This window comes from Phycodurus eques, chromosome 15, assembly GCF_024500275.1.
Source record: "Phycodurus eques isolate BA_2022a chromosome 15, UOR_Pequ_1.1, whole genome shotgun sequence".
Classification (NCBI taxonomy): domain Eukaryota; kingdom Metazoa; phylum Chordata; class Actinopteri; order Syngnathiformes; family Syngnathidae; genus Phycodurus; species Phycodurus eques.
Window position 1 is genome coordinate 14770768 of NC_084539.1, and position 23790 is coordinate 14794557.

Sequence of the window (23790 nt, forward strand, 5' to 3'; positions counted from 1 at the left end):
CTCACAACAGACTATGGTTGCTTTCCTAACAGTTGCATAATGTTGTACAAATGAGACTCACTTCTATTTTATATAGTTTTATATAATTACGTTTATATAGTTATGTGAAATGGTCACCAGTAGGTGTCGAACTTTCCACCTAAAATAATTGTACTTTATGATGAAATAACAATGCAATCAAATCAAGAGCATATTTATAATAATTACATTTGTGATAAAAGATGTACATAGTTTGTTTCAGTGCAAATGATGCCAGTTATCACATTCAACAAAGATGATCACACACATTCACCACATGCAAGAAATAAATAAATCACACCAAAAAGAAGATTCTTACTTTGTACCGGTGACACTAGACCATTAATGACTTCAATAGATTCGGCATGAACTTCAATACTGTCAAGTCCCCTTATTTTTTATATATATATATATATATATATATATAAATAAATATATATATACACACACACACACACACACACTATATACTACAACAAGGCAAACAAGGTGTGTGGCAGCATCAAAAATACTAAATTACCAAATCCCAAGATTGAAAGTAACAAAGAAACACAAGGAAAACACCATCTTTAGCTACCCTTCTTAACAATTAACAGCTTGACGGGATGATTTACATTGCAGAATATAATTGCGCTTTAGATATCCGCAACTTTGCCCTGCGACTGACTGGCGACCAGTTCAGGGTGTAGTCCGCCTTTCGCCCGAAGTCAGCTGGGATAGGCTCCAGCGCCCCGCGACCCTAACCAGGATAAGCGGTGTTGAAAATGGATGGATGGATATCCGCAACTACATTCTTCCTATTCTATCCACCACTGCAACTTTCCCCACTAAAGTCTGCATCTCGAGCTATATCTGTTGTTAGAGGCGTGCTACAAGTAAGGCAAATGTTGAAATCACGCATTCTACGCTAAAAGACTTCGTTGTTCATACGTGTGAATGTGAACATTCATGGTTTTGTTTTGATTTTATGCCGTGATTGGTGACGACCAGTCCGGCATGTATATAACTTGCACGGATGGATGATTATTTATAGGGTACTTATTATAGTCTCATCATTAACCCACTGTCACTGAACACACGAGTTTTGACTTGAATCATAAGTTTTATTAGTGTACACAGTCAGAAGTTGCTTGTTCATAATTGAAACGTGTATGAAGATCAGTGTTTGAAGAAGACATATCCTAACAGCTTTGTTTGCCAAAAGGAATACGCTTTGTGGAAAGCAGAGGGGGTGGGGGGCAATAGTATATAAAGAAAAACAAAATAACTGTACAATAACACCACTAGTGACATGAAGCAACTTTCCCCTGCAGAAGTTTTCTAAAGAAAAAGAGAGGCTCATTTGGAAATCCACACTTGTCCTTCACAGAAGAAAGAAAAACATGGTTATTCATAAAAGTGTGTGTGTTGTGCGTGTGTGTAGAAGTGCCCTACAGAAAACCTCAGCTCATTCTCCTTTTGCAAAACGAATTTTTGGGAAGTGAAAAAGCTAACTGTAGAACAAAGTGGCAATCATTTAAAGAAGAAGAGAAAAAAACCAAAAAAAAAAAAACAAAGGCTTTCTGGAACCTGACATTATGTGCACAATGATAACGATCTAATCAACAGGGGAAACGCCTACTGTACTGTATTGAAAATACTTCTGCGAATACAATCTGAACAATCTGATGTCAATGCATAGAACAAAACACTATGATACACAACCTTAAGGAAACTTTTTTTTTTTTTTTTTTAATCATATACTGACCTTGGCATTGAGTAGTCCAGTAAAGTATTCCCTAAAAAGTAAAAAAGAAATTTAAGAAGACATGGAATGTAGATACATAGAGAGATAAACATAACTGCCATGGGCTAGTTCAGTTTATGTACAAGTGAGTATGATTTCCATTGATCCAGACAAATGGAAATTATTCAACTGGATCAAAACAACAGAAAAAGGCCGCCCTAAATGAAAAAGAGTCAATCATTCATTCAACTCGGTCCGCATGTCAATATACATCACCCTGTTTGTGTTTACATGCACAAGTTCAGAAACATGTCACAGCTGTTTGAAGTAAACAACAATTAATCTGGAATATGACACCAGGATGGAGTGAGACATACACCATATTTACATGTCCCACTAAATCATGACATTGTGCTTATGTGCTCTATATTGAGCAACATGCCGGCATCTATGAGGGTATGAGGAAAAAACGCCCGTGCTTATAAACACACGCAATGTAAAGCGTACACTTAGGTCAGGACGCATTTGTTGTTTTTTTCATTGCAAACTGGAATGTTGCTCCTATGTTTAAGACACTAGAATTTAATACATTCCCCATCTGAACTCTCAAAGAATAGCAACGGCAGTGATAATGAAATGTGATTCTGCATTGCTCACTTGCTAGTTTGAAACCCATGAGAACTTAAGAGGAAAATAACAAATAAAACACATATCTTGTCGTAAAAGGACCTTAACCTTTTGTGATGGAGGAATACTGATGCATTTTCAAGATTTTAGAGCAAAGCCACCATCACCTATTAGGTCACTGAGTTTAATTAGTTAGACATTGTATTCATCAGGTTGTGGTCAGTGGTCATACTTTTTTTTTGTACAAACTTGCATTTAGTCTTTGGAACAGCATAAGAAATTTGCAATAATGGTCCAAGTAACCACCTTTTTCATTCCATAGATTGTAAATTTATTTCATAAAGTCATTTCAATCAAATCTAATTTTCAGGAAAGTACAAAAAAAATAGGAAGTTGATATTCAGGGTAATGATGGTTTTAGTTCGTTTTCAGTGGAAGGCCCAATGACACTTTTATATCCTATATTACATACTAGTCAAGTCATAATCATTTCATCGGGCAAAGCAGTGAAATATTTAAACATATTCATCCGTGTATATATATAGATATATATTTTTAAAAATCATCAATACACAAAGCATAAAACTTCAAATAACTGTGCAGTATAATTGCTTGGTTTAACACTTAAAGCTTAAATAGATTTTAGTTGGGAAACGTTCGGACTAAATTGCTGTACCAGCTTTTAGGTGTGGACAAGAACTCCCTTGAAGTTAAATGAGTGCTTACTCCATAATACAAGCCAATTCAGACATAATAAATGACTTTATAGAGACAACTCCAAAAATATGCTATTGGGGTTTTCATCATTCCTATCTGTACAATTTAAAATTTCATGTTGTATTTTACATCAAAGCCAACCTTTTTTTTTGTAGTAAGAGTAAGGGTGCGTAATTTGGGGCAGTGCAATAATAATGGAGAAGCAATTTTACCAAAATCCCACATTGTAGTACTCTTCCTATCAAAACATTATTGATAAAAAGAAGAAACCATGCATCAGTTCAAGCATAAGCTAGAGCACAGATGTCAAACTGGTGGCCCGGGGGCCAGATCAAGCCCGCCATCTCATTGTATGTGGCCCGCAAAAGCGAATCAAAACTGCTAATAGTGTTCCAATGCAATGATGTTGTGATATTGCAAGCATTATTGTTTCCAATCCCACTTTGAAAAGAAATTTAGTAGTTAAAAACATGTTTTTACAGGCTTCTGATTTCACAACTAGTTGTTCATCAATTTGTTGTGTACATCTAATTATATGAGGTGATAATACCTTCATACGGGTTCACAGTCATAATGGCCCTCGAAGGGAAGTCATAACTACGATGTGGCCCGTGACAAAAATGACCGACACCCCTGATCTAGAGATTAGTAGAATGCAACGTGGTGTCACGTAATGAGTATTTTTTACTCTGGCAGCTGGGGGCGACACAGAGACTAAAGTTCTCATCCTGCACATCTATTTGTATTCTACTACAACTCCTTTAAATGGAATGGCATACAATACAATAAGGAAGCAAGAGAAAGAGTTTAACGACTTGTGCTTGCGGGTTTCTACGCTGGAGGGAACGAACACTCACTTTTAAATTAAATTATTCGACCAACCCCACTGAGATCGAGCACACATTTGCAGTTGAGTGAAAGTTAGGATATGAGTGTGTGTGTGTGTCAAGGTTAGAATGTGTGAAGGGCATGTGTTAATTAGTTAGTTTGTGTGATTGCAAAAGTTAACCTTTTGCAGTCACACAAACAGTGGACTGAAAAGGAGGAGGGTGTAAGCGCAAGTCTTGACCAATAAACAGAACACTATTTTGGTCATTGAATGTGAGAAACGGTATTTGAACATTGGTTGAACGTGAATCCGTGTGTTTCATGGTTAGAGTGTGTGAAGGGCATGTGTTAATTAGTTTGTGTGACTGCAAAAGGTCACACAAACAGTGGACTGAAAAGGAGGAGAGGGAGCGGGGGTGGGGTAAGCGCAAGTTTGACCGATAAACAGAACAGTACTTTGGTCACTGAATGTGAGAAACGCTATTTGAACATTGGTTGAACGTAAATCCAAAGTGTGGCAGTTGGACCGCTAGTCAACCGCGTGTAAACGAAAACACGACACTGAGTCCAGCTTGTGGCGTGGTAGCGAGGCAGTGAGGAGGCAAGGTGTACTGGTGAGAGAGAGCGAGAGACTGAGAGAGCGAGAGAGAGAGAGAGAGAGAGAGAGAGAGAGAGAGAGAGAGAGAGACTCAATTGTCCAACTGTTCTCTGCGTTTGAGTCTTGTTCAGCACCTCAGTCAAATACCTGAAACGTGAATGGACACCACTCTTGTCATTTTGGATATGCGGAGTGACTTCAGTTATTAGGTCAAAGGTGATTGGAACGCGAGCCTGAGGTTGATCCAACCAAAGTCAAAAGGTCATAATCAGGCGCATTGTGATGTTTACATTCGACTACTACACGCTCATTCTCTCAACCTTGAGGTCCTTCGTGTGTTTCTTCTCCTCTTAATGATGTTACTCCATCATGGTGTAATTCTTTAAGATCCTGGTCAAATGTTGTGTAATGTCAAGTTTCTTCTACAGCAGCCAGATGCCTCTTAGGACATACTAGAGCAGCGCACAGAGGGGGATCCCATTTGGGTCAGCACTTTGTCCAACCACTGGAGGGGGCCATTGAGATGCAGCTCGATCCAACATGGCGTGCTGGTGACTGTCTGACGTCTGAAGGGGTAAAAGACAGCTTGAGGTCAAGAACACCTAAAAGTGGGCTTGTCCACAACAACAACAACAACAACAAAAAACAAACACATTCATAATTATCATATCCTTCCTATCCTATCCTTCCATATTAATAGCATTTGTCCTCAGAGTCAGCAGGAGCAAAACCCAGCTGACTTTGGGCAGGAGGTTGGATCCACTCTAGACTGGTTGCCAGACAATCGCATGGCACCAAATGACAAACAACCATTCACGGTCACATTCACACCTATGTGCAATTTAGATTTGTCAATTAACTTAACATGCATCTTTTGGGCATGTGGAAGAAAGCAGCGGTATCTGCGGAAAACGTTCAAAAATCCACATATTTGTTTTTACGCACTTTATTTTGTAGTTAACACACGGAGGTAACATGGCAGCCATATTACATACTATTTGTATACCCAGCCGACTGTTCTTCTCTGTCTCTTATCTATGTACTCCTTTTACATGCCCCAAGTGTTGTGACTGAGACATCACCTAACTGCCTTGTTTTACAGATTACATTTAACTAAAATGTACAGCAAGACTATTTTGAAAACCATGCAGTTGGACATTAAAATGTCAGTAACAACAAGTTGTTACTCTATAAAGTTATATATGAGTGAAACGTAAGTATTAATGAAAAGTTTGTGTCTTTGAACAGTAATTGAAATTGTTAAAATAAAACAAAAGACAAAGGCAAACAAAAGACATAATGGCATTATCACGTATCAGTAATTGGTATCGTGAGTACTCAAATGCAAAGGTGGGTAGAAGAACCAAATATTGTATTCAAGTAAGAGTACTGTTACTTTAGAATGACTCAAGTAAAATGTAGTCATCCAAATATTTACTTAAGCGTAAGAAAGTACACAATGAAAAAACTACTCAACTTTGATTTAAAAAAAAAAAAAAAATATATATATATATATATATAAAATATTTACTTAAGCGTAAGAAAGTACACAATGAAAAAACTACTCAACTTTGATTTAAAAAAAAAAAAAATATATATATATATATATTAAAAAAAAAAAAAAAAAAAATATATATATATATATATATATATATATATATATATATATATTTTTTTTTTTTTTTTTTTTTTTTTAAATCAGAGCATTAACATCAAAAGAAATAAATACAAATAATAATATGGGAGTCAACACACACCTGCCACCATTAAAATTTTTAACTGCCCAAAAACCAACAACACATGCATTGGGCCCGACAGGAACATTATTTGCTCTATTCACTGAAATGACGTAATGAAGAAACTGTTTGCTGACCAGATTGTGTGTGCGACACCATAGGATAGGGTTAATGTTAGCATATCCACTGCCAACACAACAAATGAAACATCTGCAACTTACCGCAAGGTGTTTTCTCTCAAGTTAGAAGTGGGCTGAAATATCCCAGTTTGGGAAGTCACAATTTAAGAGCTGCATGACAAAGCTGTTGTTTTTGGGAGTCTGTAAACACACTTGCGTGGCTACCCAACCCAAAATTAGTCATTTTGATTGGCTTGCGAAGGCTACATGTCCAGTCATGTGAGTGCCTTGTGTCATCAGATTGGTGAATTGGAGTCAAATGACAGTGATCATGTTGGATTGGCACAATGGGCGCCCTATGCGGAAGTCGAAGATGGAGTCTAAAAATAGACACGCACAGGAAACAATGGATAAATAAATGTAGCGAACGGCATCTCAATCATTGTAACGGAGTAAAAGTATCTATCTTTTTTTACATAAGTACTCAAGTAAAAGTAAAAGGTACTGTGCATGTAAGTACTCCGACAAGAACAATTTATCAAAAATGTTACTCGAGTAAATGTAACGGGGTAAATGTAGCACGTTACTACCCACCTCTGCTCAAATGTAAGTACTTATACTGACTGAAAAAATGGTATCGGTGCAGCTCTAATTATCAACTGAACTATGGCAGGTAAGCTTCTATATTTGTTTTGGCTTTTATGAAGGAAAAACTCAAGATAAGGTTGTTCTGCTGACTGCCAAAATTAGTAGAATTTATTATCCATTCAACCATTTTCTTTACTGCTTCTCCTCACTTGGACCACGGGCATGCTGGAGCCTATCCCAGCTATCTTCGGGCGAGAGGTGGGGTACACCCTGAACTGGTCGCAAGCCAATCGCAGGGCACATATAAACAAACAACCATTCATGTACACATTCACACCTAAGGGCAATTTAGAGTTTCCAATCAACCTACCATCCATGTTTTTGGGATGTGGGAGGAAACCGTAGTGCCTGGAAAAAACCCACGCAGGCACGGGGAGAACATGCAAATGCCACACAGGCGGGGCCGGGATTTGAGCCCGGTCCCCAGAACTGTGAGGGAGATGTGCTAACACCGTGCCACCTAGAATTTATTATTTTTATTTTATTTATTCATTTCTGTACACAGAACACGCACAAAATAGACACAGCCCAGCCAGAACACAAGATGATTACCCGCGCAATTCATACAGATCCCAAGCAAGAGCGCTGTGGTGGCAATTGTGTGCCCTTTCGCATAGCGACAATGGCATCATTAGATGCAAGGTTTTGTCAGCACAAGCATCAGGTGTGACATATAAAACACTCATCTGACAGTGACAAATGCTTAAGGGCGGGAGAAATGAGTCTCCAACTTCACACCTGTGTCCCGACATTACAACATTCGCTAACATACAGGCGCTGTCACACCTCTGATCCTATCTCAGGGAGCAAAACATTTGGGGCAAAAATGTCTGCTTTTATAGACAGTTTAAAAAGGCTTACAGATCAATGAGCCATTCTCAAATAAGCACTAAATGTTTTCGGCTTTTTTTCCCCCAGCACCCTGCAGCTTTACTAAATTACATGTGTTCGAATATAGGGGGAGGGACTTCTGTTCTCTCATTTCTACGCAAGTGAGAATACGCCATAGTATATCACTAGCCTACCTGTAATGTAATAGTTAAGTCATTATTACAGTAAGTGTTTGAAAATACTTGACTATGATGAAGAAGCCTTCTGGGGCATAATTTCAAGATAATGAAATGGACAAAAAGTGGGCAGCAGGGTGATACAGGGGTTAGCATGTCTGCATCACAGTTCTGAGGTTTGAATCTCGGGTCAGGCCTTCCTCTTTGGAGTTCGCATGTTCTCCTCATGCTTGCATGGGTTTTCTCCCGGGACTCTGGCATCCTCCCACATTCTAACAACATATGTTAGGTTCATTGAAGACTTAACCTGTGCATCGTGTGAATGTGAATGGTTGTTTGTCTATATGTACCCTGTGATTGGCCAGTGATCAGTCCAGGGTGTTTCCTTCCTCTTTCCTAATGTCAGCGAGAATAGGTTCCCGTTTGCCCATGACTAATGAGGCAAGCGCTTTAGAGGTTGGATAGATGAAAAATAGTAAGTACAGCAGTAACCAAGTGTGCCATCTTGTGCAGCATGATGACAATATTTTTCGTCCCGTGCAAACTAGTTAAACTAATTAACTAGTTGTTCATAACCTCGAAGCATCACATGTTGCCAACAGTTGTAAACCGGGGACCCCTATATGCGAATTACTGGTAAGATTTTATGTGTAAGATTGCATTATGCTATGAAAAAAAATTTGCAGTTTTTTTTTTGCAACCTAATTGCTATCATTTTAAATCACTCCATCCAAAAATGTTTCAAACCTTGAAAATGCAACATTAAAATTCAAGTTTCAAGGACCTTGGAGCACCGTTTAAAAAACAATAATAATAATAATAACTAAAAAAAAAAAAAGTTCTTCATAGGACAAGTTAAAAATACTTGGACAGTAATTCATTGGCAAAGTCTGATCAGATGATTAAACAGAGCTGAGCGCTGTTGGCCTGAGCAGTGGGGACACTGATGGTAAACCAGACAGGCTCCACAGCAGCTTAAAGACGACCAATGACGACAAAGCAAAACACCCCCACCGACTGTGCTGTCTGGCGGCTGGGAGGCTACAACACAATAACCGAGCCAGGGGCAGAACAGATGTTTGCTGGATGGATGGTTAGATGGTCAGACAAATAGACAAATGCCCTGTGACCTTGCACATTTTATGACAAAAGGTGAATATAATAGGGATTTTACATGTGCACAGCATATTACAGTGCAGACAAGCTAGAGTTTAATCCTTACAGTACAAAAACATTACCGTTAAAATCAAGTTGAGTACAATCAACCAACCCCAGATGCACATGGCTTAGGTTTTAAGTTGTTATAGTAAATTCTGTTGAGGTCTGTGCAGTCTCTCCTAAGGAAAATGATACAGTATGTATCCTTTCCATCCATTTTCTGTAGTGCTTGTCCTCATTAGGGTGGGAGAAGAGCTAGAGCCTCTCACATAGACCCATTATTACAGGGACAAAAATATAGTGACAACGTCAATAGACTCCTAAATGAAAACAGTTTTAAAATTGGTTGTCACTGGATTTAGAACTGAATCATTCAAATCTAACTGAACCTCCAGTTTCTTTGGATTCAAATCATACAAATAAAATTGAACTTGAAATAATCTCTTTGGTGTCAAACTTCCACCATCATAGACGCTTCATTAAGTGTACAAACTAGTAACATTTTAACATTCTTAATTGTCACACCCTGCGACTGGCTGGTGATCACGCCATCGTGGACCCCGCCACTCGACTAAAATCAGATGGAATAGGCTCCAGTTTACCTGCGACCCAAATGAAGATAAGCGCAATAGAAGATGGATGAATGGACTGTCGCACAAGTTGAAAAAGAAGTTAGCCGCATCTTATGTAACCTTATTTCGTACTGTTGTATGCATCCCAGTATGGGGCAAAAGGTTGACTACACTCTGACCAGGCATAGCCTGGTCATAGAGGTAGATTTGAACAAGGAATTGAGTGTGAATTGAATTGCTGAAAGTCAGCTCTGTAAACCACTACATGAACATGTCTTAACAATACTAATAATAATCGTACTGCTTTGAATGAAAGTCATTTAATATACTGTAAATGATAAAATAATTAATTTCTTCTGATTGAAGTCAATCCCTCATTGATAGAAGATGGACAAAGAGACGAACACACCTGTACTCCGCGCCCCATCCTTTGACAAAGCTCATCCTGATGGTACACATCCTGGTCAGCTGGTAGACCGCCTCGAACCCCTGATTGACGGACTGAGCCAGCAGAGCAGCAAACTCCTGGTTGTTAAAAATCTTCAGATTACAGCCTGGAAGTGAAAGATTCGGGATTATTTATTTCATTTGCACTGCTAGAAGCATGTTTCAGCATTTGTGCGGCACAACAGGTTTTTCCTCATTTAACTGTAATGGATGTTACTGTTCTTGAAGAAATAAAAATTTTCTTTGACTGCAATACATACAAAGTGATATCACCATATCTAATGGATTGTATTAATAAGACTTGGTAAACCAAAAAAGTAGTTCATTTGACAACACAGTTAAAAATAAAAACACACACATACACACAGGGGAAAAAAAAAAAAAAAAACACGAACGTTGTTGTGACAAGCTAACATGCTGCTCAACATGGGGATTTTGCACGATGGAGATGATTCACAAGGTTGACGGCTCAGACCCTAACATCACCACGTAACGCTCGATTTTGCCTTCTACGTAAACGTGCGGTGCAGTAATGACACAATTCACGCTGCTGCTTCAGCCAAGAATGAAATGTTCAAAATTGCATGGATGCAGATTAGTCAGCCTGTGTGGGTGAGAGTCTGAGGAAAAACAAGTCATGTTGTGGGGAGCATCGGTTGCTCTTCCTCAAAGGCTTTATTTTTCCAATAAGTACTGTTTCACTCATCATCAAAGGGAGCTCATGATGTAATTGCAATATAGTATGCTTTTTCTTCGATTCTGCTGCAACATACTACTTAGACTGTCTTTTTCTTTTGTAATTATCTCAATGTCATTTTGAGATATTGGCAGAAGATAAATTTGTTGTAGTACATATGGTAGCAATCTAATACAAAGAAGAAAAATTAGTGGGAGAAAATATGGCTTAAATGTCATACATATTTTGGACATCAAACTGTCGTTAATGCAGCATATTACGCGAGCTGTCAGCATACCTCACTAGTTGCCTTCATTTCAGCCAGCATCAAAAGATTAAGTGTGTTTTTCTTTTTCCTTTGGCTTTTTGCAACACTTTTTTTTTCTGAAAGGAGGACAGTTTTACGAGAAAAAAGTATGTAAGAAGAGAAGAAGAAAATCCTGGAGGTCTAAGGAATAAGAACCTGGAGGTATCTTGCAGACTGTGGCGGGGTGCCAGCTGTATCGCTGGTTGCAGTTGGGACTCTGGACAAAAATGGCACTGTCGCTGAGGCACTCAGCGAACACCTCCCCTCCAATGTAGTACAACCTCACTCCACGACCTGCAGGTTGCATTGGAAGGAAAATGGGATACAAGACAATAATTGGAGCCGTTTGAACTGGGAGGCGTACTTTCTGATAGATACCTATATGCCTCCTTGTCATTTCAACAGTTGCGTTCCTGTTGACGTTGCTGAGAAGTCCAAGGCAGAAGCGCTCAGAGTTGGAGGGGTCGGTGAAGCCATCCACAGTAAGAGAAGGCTGCGAAGCGTGAAATGTTTCTCCAACACGCTGGTTGAGCTCATAGTAGGCTATAGAGCACCAGAAAGCTGGTTCACTGTAAGTTACCGGCTGAAGATCTGTTGGGACAAGTAGTTAATAAATGCATTTTACTTTGAATTGGTGTTTCTACTTCAAATCATTTCCTGTTTAGTTTAACAGTAATACAACTGAATATAATATAAAAAGCTTTTATCGCCCATCTGAAATGGAACATCCTTTCAAAAAAAAAAGTTTCATCATCATTTGAAAATTGTATCTTCAACCGATAAGCTAATCATTTAATGATCCCCAGAGGGGAAATTCAATAAAGCTTTCACTTGAAACTCCCAATACAATGAAGCGAAATCCATGAAGTATAGCTGACTTACCCAGGCCGTGGCTGACGGGTGACAAGGTGTTAGGTGACAGTTCTGCTGGTGAGCCTAGCACAACACAAAGATGCAATGTAATTAATATAATTATATTTAGGTTAAACTTTTAAAAAAGACCCTTGTTATTATTATTTTTAATACCGCTGCATATAGACGTCACCAAATAAAACAAGTTTACCTGATTCCATACTTTGATTCATCTGCTGGTCATTAGCCTCGCCATCTTCACTTATGTAGCCAGGCGGGGGAGTCTCTGTAAAAGCATTATCCATTATTTACTTTAAAAAAAATAAATAAAAAAAATAAAAAAAAAATAAAAATAAAAAAAAAAAAGGTAAATGGACATCTTGCTGCTGATATTTTCAGAGGCTGGATGGGTGATTAACATTCTATGTAAAAAAAACTCCAGATGAGATTAATTCTAGCTACTGGTCTTAATTTTTTTTATAAATCATTTTGTCTTTTATAATAACTATTTGTGTGCCTATGTCTGTATTGAGAATGCCTTTATTCTATTTATTTTTTTTAAAAACACCCCACAAATTCTTGACCCTATCATAACCCAGACCTTGTCGTAAGACTTCAAGGTCTGTCTCAAACTAAGATAAGTGACTCCTTTCGAGAAGGACACGCAGCAGAAAAAAAGGGAGGCCACACGTGCGCAATGAGTTGGCAGACAGAGTCAGATCAGCACGCATTGGTGTAAAAGTCACAGATATCGACAATTATCCGGCAAAATGAAGAGGTCGTTCAGAGGAAACCAATAAGAATGGCCTATTCATTTAGACAACTTGTCATATTTATCATACAATTGTGAAATTTGCAGATATGGAATACTAAATAAAGTACATGGGACATTACAACGAGGCATAAAACTGCATATATAATCTCTCGCTTGTTCACTGTAAATCAGGTGCCCCTCTGAGGGCTGCTCGGGGTTGTATTCCGCATGGAAATAAACTTCTGGTATGCGCTTAAATTTTTCTGTACTCCTGACTTTTCTTCTGGATTTAGACATTATTCCCAAAGACCAAAGGACTTTTTGACACTGGAAAACTGGAAAAAAGATTTTGGATACTGTAAACTTAGCCCATTTGTACTTACACAGCTAGACTTATTTAATCTTTTTTGGGACTTCTGAGTACCAGAAGACCTTTGAACTGAGATGTTTTTTGTTTTTGTTTTTAAACACAAAAACAAACTTGGGCTGAAAGTTTAGTTCAAAGATGTTGGTCATTCATGTGGAGGAAGACTAAAGACTCAACTGGCCCCTTGCTGGGTTTTTTGCCTGTCTGACTTTGAACCACATCATTACGAAAAAATTAATACATTGAAAATGCGTCATATTTGATACAACAAGGTTTGCCCAGGTTCCAGACCTGGTATGTAGTTATTAGGAGGATCTATGCCAGCTGGGAAATTGGTGTTTTCAGGGATTGAGTTTGTAAAGTCATCTAGCGGTGGAAGCTCAGTCAGAATCTCTGTGTGGCGGGGCACCAAAACTGGGGGCAGCACTGTGGAAATAAGAAGCAAAAATGACACTAGTCTTATACCATGCACATGGAGGTCTTATGTCAGACATAAAACACATAACTTTTCATCTGTCATGATCACAGGGATTTAAAGCATTATTTAGATGGCACCCTGATTATGAGAGCTAGCCGCACAGACTGCCCTGTATTTAAAATCTACTCCAAAGAGATCATTACCCGGCGTCTCCACCCTCTGGTAATGATAAGGGTTGACACACACTTCCTCCTTCTTGAAGTTGAAGGCATACTGGCAGTTGTCAATGGCCCGCAGCTCATGGTGGCTGTGAAGATCGGGCCATCTCCACAGGCGACAGTAGATGACGTGCGGCAGGCCCTTACGATGGGACACCTGAAGACGCCCATCCAACGACCTGAGCGCATTTGAAGAGATGATGGCATTAACAGATGTAATTCTCTATATTAATGTTGAGAAACAAAAGAATCATCTAAACATAGACCTCCATGTATATAATACACCACAACAATTTTGTGACGAACACACCAAATTGTTCACCATGAAATGCATTTTTAACTCCAGATGATGTAGAGACATGATTTTTGTGAACACTGACAATGTAAATCAATACTAGTAGTTTCTAACCTTGCTTAATACAACCATTACACCATTTCTAGTTTACTTATTAAGGCCAGTCCACACACATTGTAATAAATATTTCAACAAACAGCTGGGCAGTTGTTTGTATAGTGGATGTTTGGTGCAAACACTCCATTTACAGGCCACTCTCTAATTTGGTTTGTTATCATATAATTACATTATGCTCTGTAAAGTACTTTAATTTCCATTTCATGTTTTCGTAAATTACTTTCATACTTCCAAAATGATACATGTTTATATTAGAAGAATATACCTGGCTTCAAGTGTTATTACCTTGTTCTTCCTAATGGTCATTGTAGACACAAATGGCCCAACAGTACAGCAACGGTAGCCTTGAGCCCCCCCCGACCAATAATGTACAATTTGTATACATGCGAGTGTATTCACCTGTTGTGGTCAGGGTATCCGTACATGCCTGAAGAGTCCCACTGCTCTATCATGTGGCCTGACCCTAGACCCCATAGATCTGAGCAATTGCTACAGACACACATGCATGCACAGACACACACAGACACACACAAAAATATACAGGACATGAGCAAAAAAATGACAGAAATAAAAGCAAACAAACAGTAAATGTGAGATGTCCCATTCAAAATAAGTAGGATGAAATCACAAACATAGATTCATAAACAGTTGGCCTCTTATTAGAGAAATCAAGACGGAAAATAAAATTCCCACCACCCATGATTATCAATAAGATGTTAACTGGATGATAGCAATAATGTAACAAATCTCAACTTGACAGATGGTGAAGGCAGAGCTGATATTCTTTGAAAAAGATTTAAAATACCAATGTGAAAGTACCAACGTGACAAGATTTGCCATAGATAGTCTGTCACGCAGCAAGAATTTTGAAAATCAGCTGATGGGTTCCTGAGAAACAGATTTTTATGTCGGATAACATTGGGTTTTTGGGGAACGCTTTCATGTGATATTGTCTGTAGAAAATCTAGTAAACAAAAACAAACAAACAAAAAAACACCTTCAAATTAGAGTAAAAGAATATTTCTCAACTTATCTCCTCAACCGTATCATTTTGTCTGCTACTCAGGGAACCCCTTCTCGGACTGGCTGACAAGTTTCAGATAAAACCCATTGTTCGTATGGGCTGAAACTCAAAAGATAATGACGCATCAAAATTACCATGACATTTCTAACACGATCGTTTGCCCTAAAAACTTAACTAGCACAAATGTATCATTACTGGTGAGAAGAGCAGTAGAATAGGTCATGTATTTCAGCAATCAATTGTTTTTTGGGGGGGGTTTGTGAATTGATTTTTTTTTATGGATCTTAGAGACGTTTGAAGTGCTCATTCCATGTTTTTTTTTTGTTTTTTTTTTAAAGAAATTCCACAATGATGGTGGCCACTTGTAAAGTTTCTATTTAAAGTACTGCCTGGGTAAACCAAAGCATTATTGTCTTTCATTTTAGAAAACAATAAGTCTTGTGAGCCAATTGTTTTGAACAATTGTCAATTGTCATACTATCAAAGTAAACATAACAGTCCATAAAGCAGCATTACTTGTTTTCATGTATACTGTAGCTCCTCTCAAATAAGATCCTGCAAAGTCTAATTACACATGATTACATACATAATTTGCAATTCATGTATATTGTTTGAAAGAAAAGGACATGTGCCATATGGGCAGATTTATTTTGTTGCACGCAAAAAAAATCCACCCAGTGTTGTGTCAGAAAAAGAAAAAAAAAAGAAATGCAAATGCGGTTTAAAGAATGGCAAGAGTAGGACAGGAGGACCACATCAAAAAATGTATACAACATAAGACAGTTTGTGTACAAGTATTGTGTATGGCTTATGACTGACGCACATATGCACGCACACACGACTAACCGACATCTTTTTTTGCATGCAAAACAATGAAACTTGTAAAAAAGTCATGATCCCACCCATGCTTGTGAGACATTTTTGAGTTCTAACAGAAATAGTCACCTGTTTCCTCCCGACAATACACCACTCGCACCCACATCTGAAAGGTCTCTGAGCTGAGACGACTCACAAATTTCAAAAACAAAATTTAGCATAGGTACCCATGGTGCTCAAGTATAGTAAAAGTAGCTGCACAATGATGGAAACAAAATGCAGCAATTCCAACTGAGCCATCAAAGATAACAGCTATCTCAAGGATGGGATCATACATCAAACTGCTAAGCATAAGGACAACTGCAGATAAAAACTACATCTAAGATCAAAGACAACAGGTTTGCCGTGGGACCCCAAATGACGAGCTAGCTACGGTCAGCCCTGGTTCAAGCCAGCTCAGTATGACAACCAAAGTACGATTAGCGGCTCGTGCGTTGACGAAGAAGGCAGCTAGCTAGTTGCGAGAGCTAATGGGAATTACAGGACACATTGAACGTCGACACTTCAAACGTACATATGTTGTGGTAATATATATGAATGCTTCAATTTGGCACCAGCTGGGAAAGCCTGTGAGCCTGACTGCTATAGCCAGCAGCGCCTGGATGGCGGATTGAAGCATCTACGCATTGGGGGGGGAACTGTAAACCATTATCACCGTTCATTCACGGCAGAATGAGCATGCTCACTTTTGAACTTTTATCAGGAAGGGCTTTTGAGTTTTCACGTAAGCAATTTCGATTCGCCAGCATGGCGAACGTGGGCAATATTTGCTTTGCCACACCCTGTTTCATTTAGCAATTGGCGAGGTGGCGAACGGGCGGCGTGAACACAAAAAGGATGTAGGACCTCTAAAGCATTGGTCAATTATATAGTATACTACAATCAACAGCAACAGTAGTGGCTGTAGCAGCCATTGTACAATGAATGTGTTTTCCTATGAATGGATTCATATTTAAAAAAATTTAACTAAATTAAATTTTAAAAAATGAAAAACCTACATATGGACTTAGGTCCCCGTTTCAACTATGACGGTTTCTGTCCATCCTGACGGTCACTGACGTTAGCGCTTACAATCTCTATTCTAGTTCATCTCAAAGATGTTTGAAGCCAAGAGTCCCACATTCTTCCACTACAAACACAGCCTTCATGGACCTTGATTTGTGCACTGAAAATTGAAATGGAAAATGGAAAAGGGGCCCTTCCCAAACTTTTCCCACAATGTTGGAAGCATAGAATGGTACAAAAATTTCACTGTGTGATGAAGTATTATGATCTAGGGAGTACTAAGGGGGTCCAAGCAAACCCAAGGCTAATTATTTGCAATAGAACTTCTCAAGTGTTCCTGGATGCTGGTTGGCCACCGAGGTGTCGCACTTAGAAATAACTTTTTTCAGAAGGAATAATGGAAAATATAAATAATCTTACCTTAATTACACTTAATAAACACTTAAAACAATATACTTTATTGATGTGTGATAGACATATAGTGTAAATATGGAAGCAGAGAGGGAAGATGTTCAAGAGTTGATTTCAAATATGCCGAAGGATGACAACTTAACACTACTCATCTCATATAAACAGACAGCCATTACTAATACCCTTCTGTAGTGGCATAAAAGAAAAAGCCAACATAAGACAACAAATGGGGATGTCTTTTTACGAGTAAATATGCAAAAGTCTCATGTGACAACATTTTGAAGGACTAATAGGGCCCCTCCAAAAAAGAAACCTGGTTAAATTCCAATTTGTGTGACTTGGGCGTATTTGACTTTTGAGGTTCCAATGTAATTATTGTGTATGTTATCCCTGGCCAGTATCAGTTGCATAAATTTAAATATATATATATATATATATATATATATATATACATACATACATACACACACACACACATTTACGTCAGGCAATGTTGCACTATTAAAACTAACAATGCCAACAATGGAAGCTTGCTGGCTTCATGTGCTGGGTTTTGGGTTCCTCCAGCCTGGTTTCACTTCTCCTACAAGGTTAAACTTTGTGACTTCAATGAAGAAGCGGGCTTTCAGTTGCACAACTTTCAGTTTTTCCTGCAAGTCTGTGGTGTTGCTTCATGTTCGACTACATGTTATGTATGCTGTGTGGTCAGTCATGTCATTGATTAGTTCAATTTAGCTACACTGGAACCTCCCAAAGTCAAACACAATCCATTCATGACACAGTTTGACTTTCAAGTTGTTGTTGTAATTTATTTTTTTAAATTATTATTCCTTAGCAAATGTCAAATGAATCACTTAAAATTAGTCCAGGCTAGAGGTGCAATGATTAATCAATTAATAATAGATTATTGAATTAATCGAGAACTATTTTGATAATCGATTAATTGTTAGACCTTAAGTGAATATTGTCCAAATCCTCGGAATGTCAGCTTCTCAACCGTAAATATTCTCAGATTTCTGTAGTCCTTTATAAAAGGAGACTATTTTTGGGTTTATTTAAAGTAGGACATTTGCAAACATCTGCTTTTACTTTAGAAAACAATGATCAACATTTTTTTGCCCATTTCCTAACATGTTACGGACCAAACCGGCAACTACATCACAATCAATTTATGTTTGTGCATTTTCTGCATTGTCAATTTGAAATAATGTCCTGGTTGTGAATAAAGGAATTGACAGATTGATTGATTATAAAAATAATCATTAGTTGCAGCCCTAATCCAGGCTCAAATGGCTGCCATCATAAAACCCTATTAACTACATATATTCAAGTAAAATTCTAAGATTGTGAAGTCATAAATAGTACAAACTAAGACAATTTATAAAACTACAAATAATAGTGCCACATAAGAGTGCAACGATTCGATGTTTGGACAGTGATTCTGTCACCTAGTGTTTTATTTAACCTTCCTTCAGGAATCTCAAAAGATTTGCTTGCGCCGTCCATGATGTCACACTTGATGATTGTTTCAACTCCAAGGATGTCTGACTGAGGTTGATTTTTTCCAGAATAGTTTGGTTGAACGCCAAACCAAATTGTACCACTTTTGAGTGTTTGACTGTCAGTAATTGCTTTGACTTATTATTCTGAGTGGCACTAGGCCAAGCTTTGAGTCGTAGCATGTAGAAAACAAAAATAACAGCGTTTGCGTGTGTGTGTTCCCATCTCACCTGGGTATGGTGACACACTTAGTGTTGATGTTCTGCGTGCTGATGGCTTTTTCCAGCTCATCCAGCTGCCCTGTCTTCTTCAGCTTCTTCACCAGGCTCTTGACAGCTTTTTCACACCATTTCTCCTCCTGCCCACCTCCGTTCTGCTCCCCTACTCCTCCAATCCCACCTCCTGCTCCACCGCCTCCTGCCGGAGTCTTCTTCCAACCGAGCAGCCGCTTCACCACCGGGGGAGTGAAGGGTAGTATGGAGGACATGTTGTGTGTACGTTGTGTACGTGAGTGTTTTGAGTTAGCCTTTTAATCTGATGTAAAGGGAACAAGGGAGGGGGAGGGGGGTTTAAAGCTGTTAGGCTGTATGTCTAAAATCCTTCAGGAAATAAAGAGAGAGACACTATACATGTGTATTTTGTCAAATCCAATCCAAGTCATTAGTATTAAGGAAAAGCCTGGAAATTATAGATATTAGATGGAATGTGCAAATGGAAGGGAGCAGAGAGCGCAGCATCCAACTAATCCTAAAATAAACAAGGGCACAAAGACACACAAATGTTAAAAAAATAATAACAACAGCGAAGAAAAAAACCCATTAAGGCATACTGGCTGTTGTCATAATTTGTGTGCAGGCCAGTTGGTCTGTTAAAATAGTTGTGTCAATAAAGGGTATCTTTCGGTTACTAGGTCAGTCTCTAAAACCTAATCCATCTTAACTGAGGTGACAAATCTTCTGCGTTGATGCTGATACTAATCAAACGCTAATCCCATACAAAGGTACCGATCCTATTATCAAAACCAGGGTTAACCTTCTCCTGCTAAAGTTGAGCAGTGTCAGACCGCATTAAACCTGGGTCAGCTACAGGGTCAAACATGGTGCCTCAGTTAACTTTATACACACATGGAGAAAATATTGTATAATATTGTTATATTGTCATATTATTCTGTTACAGAATGACAAACTAGCAATGGTCACCGAAACAAAATGAAAATGATGACACAGGAATTCGCCAAGATTAATATTTACAAGCTACAAAGGATCTGGGAGAAGGTCCTTTTGCTTTGAAAAGGTGAGAAAAAGCTGGAGCTCAGCTCTGTTGATGCAAAAATGAAGCAGTCAAACAAAGAACAAAATACTCTGCCTTCAGCGAAATGTTTTGGGTCTGCTTTGCTACATCCTGCACAGGGCATCTCGAATGTGTGCAGGGTACAATGAAATCTCCTGACTGTCAAGACATTCTGTAATAAGATGTACTGCCTGTTTTTTTGGAGCGTTAGGTCTCAGCAACAGGTCAAATTGGACAATGATCCAAAACTGATATTTTTTTTCAATAAAAGTAAGTGTTCTGTTAATCTTGTCCACTGGAAGGCACACTTGACAACCAGTTACTACTTAAATGACATTTTGAAATTGACTGCTACAAATTTTTGACACCTGATATTGTAAAGACTAAAATATGTCAAATTTCAGGAGCAAAGTTAGCCTACTTTATATGAAATGCTGCGCAACCTTGAAACTACAGTTTTGTTAAAACTACTTTAGAAATGTTTTACAAAATGGCAGTCAACAGGTCGGTTTGGGAGCCCTTTCATGTTTTTTTTTTCTCCATTCACTGCCCCAACTTGAATTTATTTTTCATTTATACATTTAGAAGGCAGTGGGACAACTACACCCTCTTTTAGAAAAGTTCCCACTTTTGTCTGTGTGGTCTGATGAATCAGTTAAGATTGTCAAGACTTCCAGATAGATGGAGAAATTTATGTAAATTTAAAATGCATTTTACAGCTTAACATAGTTGTCAACAAAAGTGAATATTTTCAGAATTTACTTATTTGCATGAAAACAATGGGGACAATTTGGGAATTGTTATTATTTATAGTTTATTAAGCCACAACTATACTAGTCCAGCCCACAAACTAAAATGAGTTTGACACCACTGATTAGAACTATTATTACAGGCAATTACAATCACTTTTAGGAGAGTATCAATTATTCCAAATAGACGTTCAGGGTCTTTCCCTATGCTCCGTCAATAGTGGGGGTCCACTGTAATTGCATACAAGCAATTAAAAAGTACATTTTTCATAATATGTCCCCTTTAAAGGAAGTGCACAGACAATTTTGTTTCAGCAATAATGGCATGTGCAGAAAACAGGCAGAAATATTTTTAAGTATTGACGTGGTCTCCAAGTTTCACGTGTAACCTCATCTGATTATAGCTCTCATTGTAACACTAAGATCAATTCCCCTAGCTGTCAGTTAGCGTAAGATAACTAACGGACTAAACGATACCAATGCTCAAATTTATAGGGGGGAAATTATGGATCAACGAGGGTTAAAATCCAAAGACAACGGCAAACTGATGACAGGAAGGAAGGTATCGAGGTCTTCAGAGTGCTCCTCTGAAAGAAAGTCAGAGCTCCTTGTTAGAATTTGTTTCAATGGCTTAACCTCGCATTGCTTACAAATAAGGCCTTAATAAAACGAACTACATTTGACTAACATTAACATTCAAAGCGTATTATCATCATCATGAATAACTGCTCCAGGGTGATTTTTTTTAAATGTCAGACAAAGACAATGACTGTAAAGACAACCATATGCAGCTGCAGAATGAACATGTATAAACTTAATTTTCTATTAATTACGGTATTTCTTCAACGTTTTATGTAGCAATCGGTTTGTGAAGACATCAGGAGCACGCAACAATGCTGGCTTGTACAATGTTGTGAGAAGAACCTCCCAAATTACACACAGAGCATTATTGGAAGGCACAACAACAATAACAACAACAAAAAAGCTCAAACCCCGTTGATACGGCTACAACGTCAAACCGAAAAGCTAATCGCGACTAGCACGGCCTTGTGAACAAGATAAGCGGCGGTATTTTGTCTGTAATGTCGAGTCTCTTTGTGAGAAACTGTCTTGTGTATATCGCTTCTTCTCTGCAACCACCCACAAAAAGACACACACGGCTCGAAGAATAAGCTAACGCGCTGCGCCGCAAACGAGTCAGTCTCGACTTCGACAAACAGCAAGGAAGAGAGGCACATTATTTCAAAGTGCCAACACATTCAGTAAATTCAAGTTTCTTTGTCTTGGGATAACTGATACTCGCTCTTCTCCTTCTCTTTTCGCATTCAAGCGCGAATGCGGGAGAAAAAAAAAAAAAAGAAAGAAAAAAAAATCGCTAGCAGGCTTGCTACTTTGTCCGACAGACAAAAATCTGGTATGCTGCATGTTGTGTTGCTTACCAATTTGATACTATTAACTGTTTAAGACATCCTTACCAAACGAGCAGGTGGGAGGTGATCGGGTGGTCACTTAGGTACCCGTCAATAAATCCATCTTTTTCATTTTAGATTTGTCCAGCGAGTCTTAAAAGTGGACGTAGAACCGCCGAACCACCGGGATGATGGCCCCTCATTCAAAGCTCAACCAAACTGCATAGCCAGTAGCTACACAATCCCTTTTGCCCCGCCTTTTCTCTCTTTTTATTGGTTGAATTGCTGGTTCAAGCAAGGTCCTTTGTTGCCAGACATATTTTCTATTGGTTGGAGTCAACGTCAATTCTCTATTATTGTGATGTAGAAAGTCGTTATTATAATTACTATAATAATAATTATTATTATTATTATTATTATTATTGTTATTATTATTATTGTTTTTATTATTTAGTAGACTTTTTTATTTCTTACGTTTTTATTGTTATTCTTTTTCTTTATTATTATTTTGTCGTTCAGAACAGTATGACGTTAGGGGAAACTATATTTGACTTTTGTGGCATCATGCAAATACTGTATGTGGGCGGGGTGGTCGACAATAACGCGCATGTGCAGTGCTCTCTGTCTCACCTGAGACTTATTGCTCAGATGCGGGTAATGCCAACAACTGCTTGCTTGATTTTGGAGTTTTTGTTGTTGTTTGTTTTTCATTACTAAACACCGTGATGGACATCAGTGATGCTCTCGCAGACAGGAATAATAGATGTAGCAAGTAATCCACCCCGAATGAGAACGCAAAACGCAAGATGGACTCTTTACCTTGCTGAGTCTTTCTTCTCAGTCGACTTTACTAATTTTAGAATTTTGCTCTCTTGTAAGTATGTGCATTATTTGTCTTCCATCATTTTTCCTGATAACTTCCATGTAAATTATTTATATATATGACGTGTCAAATGTATTTTTTTTAAAATTTTGGATTGAATGCAATAATTGTGCATTTGTATACCTGGTCATGAAGATCATAAAGAAAAGAAATATAGGGTCAACTTACTTAAAAAAAAAAAAAAAAAGCTAGGAGAGAAGAAATTTTACTGATTGTAAACAGAGGACAATGGGTTACATTTGATATTTAAGTAGCTGTGAGACAAAGACAAAATATTTGCAACTATTGTAGCTCATAGATCTATATTGTGTAAAGGGGGTGTTCATTTTTATGTCGCTCCAGGTAGATAAAGAATGATGCACTGAGTTAATAAAGCTCACTGGGCCGTCGCCACGGTGACAAAAACTCCAGAGGGTTGACTGCAGTGCTAGAGCTAAA

At 38.2% G+C, this 23790-nt stretch overlaps 1 protein-coding gene across 3 annotated transcripts; it reads right to left on the reverse strand.

Annotated features, from left to right (window-relative positions):
- Positions 1-299: 299 nt before the first annotated feature.
- On the reverse strand, positions 300-22676 carry smad2 (SMAD family member 2). 3 transcript variants are annotated; one of them, XM_061697580.1, is made up of 11 exons: positions 22536-22676; positions 19252-19555; positions 14605-14694; positions 13779-13972; positions 13449-13583; positions 12248-12322; positions 12067-12120; positions 11563-11775; positions 11341-11478; positions 10164-10308; positions 300-5080 (listed from the first exon to the last, which is right to left on the reverse strand). In XM_061697580.1, exons 2-11 carry the CDS (start codon positions 19506-19508, stop codon positions 4957-4959), a joined length of 1425 nt encoding a protein of 474 aa, XP_061553564.1. In that variant the 5' UTR covers positions 19509-19555; positions 22536-22676; the 3' UTR covers positions 300-4956. The 3 variants fall into 3 exon arrangements, with proteins under 3 accessions (XP_061553564.1, XP_061553563.1, XP_061553565.1); XM_061697579.1 differs by having other exon boundaries at positions 19252-19768; XM_061697581.1 differs by lacking the exon at positions 300-5080 and adding an exon at positions 11176-11261 and having other exon boundaries at positions 10211-10308; positions 19252-19768.
- Between the last annotated feature and the right edge of the window lie 1114 nt (positions 22677-23790).